This window comes from Solanum lycopersicum, chromosome 1 (genome assembly GCF_036512215.1).
Source record: "Solanum lycopersicum chromosome 1, SLM_r2.1".
Lineage (NCBI taxonomy): Eukaryota > Viridiplantae > Streptophyta > Magnoliopsida > Solanales > Solanaceae > Solanum > Solanum lycopersicum.
In genome coordinates, this window is record NC_090800.1 from 2124376 (window position 1) to 2133527 (window position 9152).

At 32.3% G+C, this 9152-nt stretch overlaps 1 protein-coding gene across 2 annotated transcripts; it reads left to right on the top strand.

Moving 5' to 3' along the window:
* Window positions 1–1212: 1212 nt before the first annotated feature.
* On the top strand, window positions 1213–5093 carry LOC101262337 (uncharacterized). Of its 2 annotated transcripts, none has more exons than XM_004228540.5 (4): window positions 1213–1730; window positions 2187–2315; window positions 2396–2645; window positions 4682–5093. In XM_004228540.5, the coding sequence occupies exons 1-4, from the start codon at window positions 1491–1493 to the stop codon at window positions 4735–4737; spliced, it is 675 nt and encodes a 224-aa protein (XP_004228588.1). In that variant the 5' UTR covers window positions 1213–1490; the 3' UTR covers window positions 4738–5093. The 2 variants fall into 2 exon arrangements, with proteins under 2 accessions (XP_004228588.1, XP_010315572.1); XM_010317270.4 differs by having other exon boundaries at window positions 1240–1730; window positions 2435–2645.
* The last annotated feature ends 4059 nt before the right edge of the window (window positions 5094–9152 follow it).

Here is a 9152-nt window from a genome sequence, read left to right on the forward strand (position 1 = left end):
ATTCATAATTTATATAAATAATTAAAAAAATCAATAAATTTATATCATTCTATAATCATAATGTTTCATAAAAAGTCCTCACAGTAAATATAATTAATATGAATTTGAAAAAGAGTAAGACAACAAAATTAGAATATCATCGACTTGTATACAAAAAAACAACTACAACAAAATCTTACCAAATTAATTTTCGGTTAAAATAATCTCTCTAAGACAATATTTTTCTTCGATTCCAATTTGGATGAATAAAAAAAATCTCTTACTTCAATAAGATAAAATATTTTTAGTACACTCCTATATAGATATATTGTTTCATCAATTTTTTAAATAAATGTATTTTAAAAAGTACAAAAATATATCACCTTAATAAACATGATTCTATTGTTTTCTATTTTTTTCAAAAAAATTCAAATATTGTGTAAGCTACTTCTAACTTTTCTTTAATGTATTCGAAAATTTTGGATGTTATCTTTTCAAACTGCATCATAAAATTGTGAAGAGTTAAGGTGCGATAAGGGTTTGTTTACGCGTAATCAGTTTCAAATGTATTATATCATCTTCAACTTTATCATTAACATTATTCTTCCAACAATATCCATAATTTCTTCTAATATTTGAACCTCTGAACATATATCTCCAACAAGTAATTCACGTTCATTTTATTGCGATAACTGAGAGCATTAATCACGGATCTCGAGTTTATAAATGATGTTTTCTCAAATGAGCTCATTCAAATTCTCTCAGATTTAACCTCTAAATGAATTTTACAATGCAGAAAAACTCTTTTAAATTAATAAATATTAATTTATCGATTAAATAATACCTCTATAAAATAATAGTATTTCACGATCCTACCTATATAATTTAATGAGAGTTTACTATATTACTATCTATACTCGAAAGTGACTTATGAGGGCAAGCTCAAATAAATTTTTAGTATTCGATATCGATATTCACGTTAAAATTCGATTAAATTTAAATTCACGTAGAAGTCAAATTCGAAACTTATGATTATGAATGAAATAATACTTAACCGTTACAATCCTACCACAACTCTTGCTTATAACAAAAATATTCGTTGATAGCAATTCTCGTTGTTAATTTTCTTATCCGATATTCAATATCTGTATTGAAATTTGACAATATCGAAAATTACTATGTGATATGCTCTTATATATATATATATATTCATCTTCCCCGAGCTGTCACTTATCAACTTTCCAAATAGAGAAGCCATTACTGCAACTCTTCAGCTCTACAAAAGCTCTGAACAAACCTAAAAATGGCAGAAACCTCATACCCCCTACCCCCACCCCCACCCCACCCCCAAAGTCCTCTGGTCACATGACCCACCCCACCCTTCTCTCTCACACCTTTTAGCAGGCAAAAAAAGAAGAACTGTAACGTCAATTTTCTCTCTCTTTTCTCTCTCTCTAAAAGCTTATAATATGAGTTTCTGAGTTGGAATACTTGGTGGGTTTTGAGGGAAAATGGAGAATTCTTCTTCGGAAAATCTTGACGATGGAGAGTTATGGCTACCTTCTGATATTTTTCCAGTAGAAGAAACTGTTTCTTCTGCTAATAATAAGCTCAAAAACAACAACCCCATTGCTTCTTCTCTTTGCTGTTGTTACTCTTGTGTTCTTCTTCTTCGTCATCCTCATAACTCCATTTTCATGGCTGAACAACAAGTTCTACAGAGTGTTCCAAAGCCATTTCCAATAACTGAGGTAAAAGGGGTTTTCCCATTAAATCTCTAATTATTTGTTACATTAGTAGTTTAGTACTGGCATTTTGCTCTGTTTTTGTTTTTGTTTTTTTCGAATTTCGCCATTGTTGTAGATGTTTAAAGCTTCTTCTTCATTTTTACTTACTGTTTTTCCATAAGCTAAAAAACAACAACCCCATCGGTCCTTCTCTCTGCTGTTGTTACGCTTGTGTTCTTCTTCTTCTTCTTCTTCATCATCATTGCTCCATTTTCATGGCTGAACAAGTTCTTCACAGTTTTCCAAAGCCATTTCCCGTTGCTGAGGTAAAAGGGGTTCTCCATAGAATCTCTGAGTTTTCGTTACATTAGTACTGCGTTTTTTCTCTGTTTTGTTTTTTTTTCTTCGAATTTCGCCATTGTTGCAGAGGTTCAGACCTCCTTCTTCATTTTTACTTACTGTTTTTTCTCGATATTGCAGCGGCGGTTCAGACCGGCTGAGAGGTGTTGCACCTGTACAGATTGTTCAATTTCAGACTATTTTGAACGGAGTAGAAGAGAAACAACCGGTCCACCACCGGTTTATCCACCGGTTCAACTTCACCACCAGGTAGAAATCAAAATCTAAACAAAATGGGATTGATTTTCGTCGAGTTATTTCTCGATTTTTCAATTTTTGTTTCTGTATAGGTTGAGAGTTTGATGGAAGTTAGAGCTCCATTTTTACAGAAGGAAGAACAGAGCCGGTTCATCGGGATTCAGAGAAGAAACCTCGGCCTGAACCGGTTCGCCGGTAACTGGGTTTCGCCGTTTGTGGGTTTCGGTGGCAATGGCTGTGGTTTTAATGGTGAAAGTAGTTCTGTGAGAGATTATGGTGGAACTGGTGTCTTCCTCCCTAGAATACCTAGCAACATCAACAACAATGGTGGAAAGAAACAAGGCAAGTCAATCATATCCTCGAGTTACGTTGCTCGGATTCTTCAAAAACGTTGACGGATGCTTGTCGAATTCAATAACGATAAGGATGTGTCGACATTTTTGAAGAGTGTGAGTAACATAATTGTTTTGAGTTACTAATCTCTTATTTTTTTGAATATTATCCATTAATTGTGGGTTATCTCGATTAATGAGCCGAGAGGTCGATCATATCTTCTTCAAACCTCACTTATGAAAATATATATGTTGCTACATTACACTACATTCAATGTAGAGATAACAACGAGACGGATTTCGACATGCTTTGCCTCGTTTTGCATAGCATTATCTCCTGGTCTCTATCTGTCTCGCCTCGTTGCCATCCCTAGTTCAATGTGAATACACATGCCCTAGTCTTAGTTTAAAAGCTCAACAAGTTGAAAAACATTGTCATCACATGCTAAACGCTACTGTTTTCGTTATTCTTTCCGTTTCAATTTGTATGAATGATTTTAGTTTGACTAAGATTAGTAATCAAAAAGAACAAAAGAATAAAGCTTTTGTCATGTAAGTTTGTATAATAGGGTATGACATTTGGCAAGAGGGGGTTTTGCTCATAAAGTAAGTGTTTTCTACTTTTTGATCTTAAAGTGAACGAAAAGGTGAGTGGTGAAATTATTTCAAATGATATTCTAAGTTAAACTTACACTTATCTTGACTAATTTCACGATAGGTATTGTATAATTTTATCTATCAAATCTAGGATAGATTGTGTGGTATACTAGTATGAACAAGTGTAACATGAATAGATCGTTGTAGTCCGATCCTCTTTCGAACTTTGTTCATAGTGAAAGCTTAGTGCATCGAACTGTTCTTTGAAGAATATGATGTTCTTAGGGATGGTAGAATTCTCCATTTTCTTTATTTGGTTTTGACAAGAAGTAGAGGAAGGAAGAAACAAATTTTATGACTTAATCTTAGGTGAGTTAGTCGAGGAATTATTGGAAATAACCTCTGTATCTCTCAATTAAGAGTAAGATCTACGTATCTCCTATCCTCTTTTAGTATCTCTCTATTAAGAGTAAGATCTACGTATCTCCTATCCACTCTTAGTCAGACCCCATTTTGTATGTCTCTATTAAGAGTAAGATCTACGTATATCCTATACTATCCTCTCCTAGCCAGATTCCATTGTGTGAAACTACATTGGATATGTCGTTGTTCTTAGTTTAGGTAAGTTATAATTATATCACTCTATGAAGTTTTATCAATTTTTCGTGACTTGTTCTTAGTTGAGTGAAATATTTTCTTTGTTTCCTTTTTCACCCCTTTTTTCTGATAGGGCACACATGAAGAAAGTGTTTTTTTGGGGAGAAGCAACTGACATCTGACCCTCTCTTGTATCTTTTGGTTATATATGGCAGATCATTCTGAAATTTCATTTTCTCATAGTATAGTTAGGTTGTTTACCTCTTGAATGCTAACCCCCACCCCCCCTAAACACCCTCCGAACAAAATTAGCTCATGAAAACATAACGTGTTCAAGCATGAGTTGTTTGTGAACCCACTTACTAGCCCATTTAAGAACGAATGGAGCTTTTGGGCGGCTCGATAGTCTGCATGTTCAGTTTTAACTCAATCCGTCCATTTGACACCTCTTCTAGTAGCTACTAAGATGTGAACAAGATTATGAACTTTTAGGTTATGAGAATTAATGATTGTGTATTCACAAAAACGGTTGTCTCGGTGCATGAATCATCCCACTTTCACTTAGGGTCCGGAGAAGAAGGGTCATTGACCAAAGTAGTGTAATGTAGACACGCTATCTCGAGACAAAAATAATAACCAATTCCACTGTTCGAGCTCGTAACCTATTGAAAACAACCTCTATCCTTACAACGTACACCACTCCTCTCAGAGGATTATATTGAATATCTTATTATTGTTGTGAACCCTAACCTATTGATTATACCGAGATAACTTTATTATAGCTCAGATTTTTCATGTGTATGTAGTGTGTTTTTGTAGGGTCAAATTCTGATTCATTTTTCTGTATGACAGGTGGTAGAAATAGGCAAGATGTTCAACAAACTGATCAAAGATATCCATGCATATGAGAAATGGCAAAAACCTAAAGAATTGGACCTAATGGATATATAGTAATTTGGTCATTAGATATAGTAATTTGGTAGATTTAAATAATTGAACTTAGCATATGGTTATGTGTGTAATTTTTATCTAATTGTCAATTGCCTTTTTGAGGGAAAATGGTGATATATTTTGGCAAAAAGGCCTATTTTTAAATCTCTCCCCTTGTTGGTGTCTAAATGTGACAATTGTGATGTGACTTCTCTTTAAATATGTGTATTATAATAAATGCTTCTAGTTATGGCCACATATGCCATTTTGTAAAATTTTGTGGCCTTTTGGATTTAACTAAGTTTTTGCTAAATAATATTTGAGGTTTGGATTAGTTTTTGAGTAATATACTGATTTGTGGTAAAATACTTTTATTAATAATTGTATTTTAAAGAGCGTGTAAAGTATAAAGCGATCAAATAAAGATGAACGGAGAGAGAAATGGATTGTTTGCCAATTTTGATTGGTGAGGGTGTTTTAGGTAACATATTTTGCCTTTTTGTAGACAGATGAAAAGACTCATCAATGAAAATTCATGACACCAAAAAGTTTGTAGACTTGTCCTAATCTTTGGGTTCTCAAACTTTGCTATGTCTTGAAACAACGATAAAGTTATTTTTATACGATTTATATAAATTATAGGTTTGAACCGTGAAATAAATATTATGTCAAGATAGATTGTATATCGCATTCCTTTCGATATGTGATCTTGCCCTTGACCGACTTTGTGTGAGCATGAGATGTGAAGGGCAGTTTTGAAGCAATTGTAGAGTTATCTCTAAACGTAAATGTTATGAGTTTATGAGATGTGAAGGGCATTTTTGAAGCAGTTGTAGAGTTATCTCTAAACGTAAATGTTATGAGTTTCAGACGTGAAATCAATCACTAATGGTTGTTATGTTTGGATATATCGCACTCTTTTAGAATGATAACCCTACTCCATATCTTGACGTGTTTTGTGTACTAGATTATCCCTTTTAGTAGTGTATTTCTATGCAATAAAACACCTTTTATACATATAACACATATTTGAGAAAATGTTAACAATAAGTACAATTTACACAAGGAATTAGGATAAGCGTTTAATAGACGTGTCCAAAAAAACAACCACCCTTTGTAGATAAGATGTTTTTAACTCAAAAAAGTCGTCGTCGTAACTCATAAGATATATATCAATTACAAATCACACTTAATAGACGTATCCAAAAACAAATTACTTACACGCTACAAATAAGATTTTTTTAACTCGAAAAGTGTAAACCATAAAGATAAAATATTAGTTACAAATGGTTGATAATCAAGCCCTTCCCCTCCAACTCTTGCGTTTAACTCCACATTTTTTTTTTGTGTGTGTTTGAATCCTATTTATCCATTACACATTCAATCCCATTAACAATACTTAACCTCTTCTCCACTTTTTTTTTTTTTAATATAAAAAAATCCCAATCTTTTCAATATTTTTTTCATACATTTCTCTATCCTTCTCCCTATTTTTTTAAAGTAAAAAAGGTGAGAAGGAAAACAAAAATATAATTTGAAAATTATAATCATGGATTTCTCAAAAGATATTGAAAAACAAAAATCAAATATGGGGTACCCTTCAATGGCTAGACACAACCAATATATTTCTCATCAACAAACAATTCCTTCATCATATGACAATTCTAGTTTTATCATGCCTAGTACTTACTATAATTACCCTAACAATAACAATCATAATAATAATTCATATAGTGTGAATTATTCCCAAAAATATTTACCATTGCAAGATCAAATTGGTAACAACATCAACAATAATTCAACGTCGTTCGGTCGTTATTTAACGACCATGATGTTAATTCTAGTCATGTCTATGATCATGTTCAGTGTAATCATATGGATGTTATTTGGAAAAGAAAGGCCTCAGTTTCAAATCATGTCATTACAAGTCCCAACAGGACTCATGATCACAAGTACATCAATGTTAGGTAATTGGCAAGTTAATGTATCAATGAAGAATCCAAATAATGAGCTAGCTATAAAAGTAAACCAAGGGAAGATTGGGATTTTCTATGAAACAAATTTATTAGGAGAAAATAATGTTGATCCTTTTAATTTGGGGGAAAAAGGTTCTACTTTCTTGTTTTCTAATTTGACAACGTTACCTGGGACCTTCCTGGAGAATGGGATTTTGTCACACGCTAACGCATTAAGAAATGATTCGGGGGTTTTGAAATTCGCGATACAGGTTAATATGGGGTATGAATATTCTTCAAAGACAGAGTCAAAGACAGAGAGGATTAGGGTTTATTGCAATGATTTGAAAGTTCAGTTCGGGCATGGGTCTAAAGATAAAGGGGAGTTGATAAAAGATGAGAACGTAGATTGTATCGGAACTACCTTATGAAGTTTATGAGTTTTTACAACGACGTTAAGTCAACTCGTTGTTGCCCTTTTACTAGATTAGAATTTTTCTTTTATCTTTGTACAGTTTTTTTATTTTTCTTTTCTTTCCTTGGGGAATAGGAAACAGTGTAAATTTACAATAGTATATGAAGACATTTTACTTTGAATTGTATTTTGCAAATTCTTGATTTTTTCTACTAATTTTTTTTATTTACTTTGTTTTTTCACTTTTCTTGAAATTTTGGTGAAAGTAATTTCGATGCGTCGACATAGGAGAATGAAGATTATACTGAGCGTCAAAATTTGTAAGCAATAAAATTTATATTTTACACGTTCATGCTATAATCAAAATTAGAAATATCGAGCGACTCAAATTTAATTAATGAAAATAGCAATCTCTCGATAGAAACGACAATAAATATCTGACATATACCTATGATATACATATAACTTATAGTTTTAGGTGTTGATTCCTCAAACACTTTGTATACCATTCAGATACACTTGAATTATACATATAGTTTGAAAATATATACTTTGAATTCAGTTAGTTAGATATACAACTGATGTCTTCACATATATCGAAATTATATTTTGAAAATTAAACACTGTATTCACGCGACTTCAACTAGATCGAGATACTGTATACGCATGAATATAGTGTATTTTGCTACATTTTGAATGGAAAACAATGCACTATATATTACAAAAATGAACACAAAATAGTGCTATTTATGAAAATTTCTCTTATGTAAGTGAGAGCTAAGGTCTTGATTTGAATTGCCTCATATTAAGTCTAATGGGCCTTTGGCCTCACATAAATGGGCTCATTTGATAGAAGATCAACCTAATGGACTAAGTCCTATTAGGATTCTATTTTAAAGCCTTGTTCGATTGGAAATAAGTAATTTCGAGATTAGTTAATCCAGAATTATCATCACACCCCAATGTGAGGTAAAAATAAAATTACAATCTCGGACTAACTAATCCCGAAATAACACAATTTTATCATAATCAAACATGAAATCTCGAAATTAATTATACATTATTCTTCCCACCAAACGAGCCCTAAGTCATTTTGTTGGATTTGAATAATGAACACAAAAATTTATTTGGATTAAAGTTAAATGAAACAAAATTTATATGCTTATAATTTCCTATTTATTTTCCCAAACATAGTAAACAAATCTAGAGTATAACATATTAATTTACAAACCTTTATATATATATAAAGGTAAATCTTAGTCCACACATGTCAACAAATTATAAACCAATCAAGTTATACTTCGATCCGATGTAAATGCTTACCTAAATATTTTGAACTACCAATTTTTTTTATTCTACAACAATTTTGATTAGAATAATTTTAGTTTCACTTTCATGTGAGTTTTCCTTCTTCTTCTTCTTGATCCCCTATGTTCTTCTATAATTTTTCTTAATAGAATAGATTAGAAGAATTCATAGGGGATTTAGTAAGAAAAAAATTAAATTAATGGAAAAGGAAGAAGATAAACCAGTTTTGGGATATCAAAAATCAGAATATTCTTATCAAACAAATCCTCAATTTTACCAATCAGACCCTCAATTTTATCAATATTACGAATATAATTACCCTGCAAGGCCACTACCTTATGTCTCCCCTGATGTAGATCAGGGGTTCTCATTTGGCAGAGTCATGCTCTGCCTAGTGGTATTTTTATTTTTATTTGCGATGATTATAAGTACGTTTACTATGATGATATTTATGACAATGAAACCTACATTTAATTTGGAATCGTTCGAGGTCCGCGCATTCAACTTATCAGGAAATGGCGGACCTGGAACGACGTTGAAAGCTAGTTGGGAGACGAAAGTATCGGTTAAAAATATAAACACTAGGTCATCAATACTTTTGAATCAAGTTGAAACATCGTTGGTGTATAGATATGTTGAACTAGACGTGTCTAACGTGGACCATATCGAGATTCAGAAGGATAGTAACGTTCAGATACTGGATGCGTTCTCTTTT

Excerpts from the sequence above, each read along its gene's own strand:
- LOC101262337 (XM_004228540.5), top strand. The coding sequence starts at position 1,491 with ATGGAGAATTCTTCTTCGGAAAATCTTGACGATGGAGAGTTATGGCTA. Across the intron at positions 2,316-2,395 it reads CGGTTCAACTTCACCACCAG|GTTGAGAGTTTGATGGAAGT; the intron begins GTAGAAATCAAA and ends GTTTCTGTATAG. Across the intron at positions 2,646-4,681 it reads CAATGGTGGAAAGAAACAAG|GTGGTAGAAATAGGCAAGAT; the intron begins GCAAGTCAATCA and ends TCTGTATGACAG.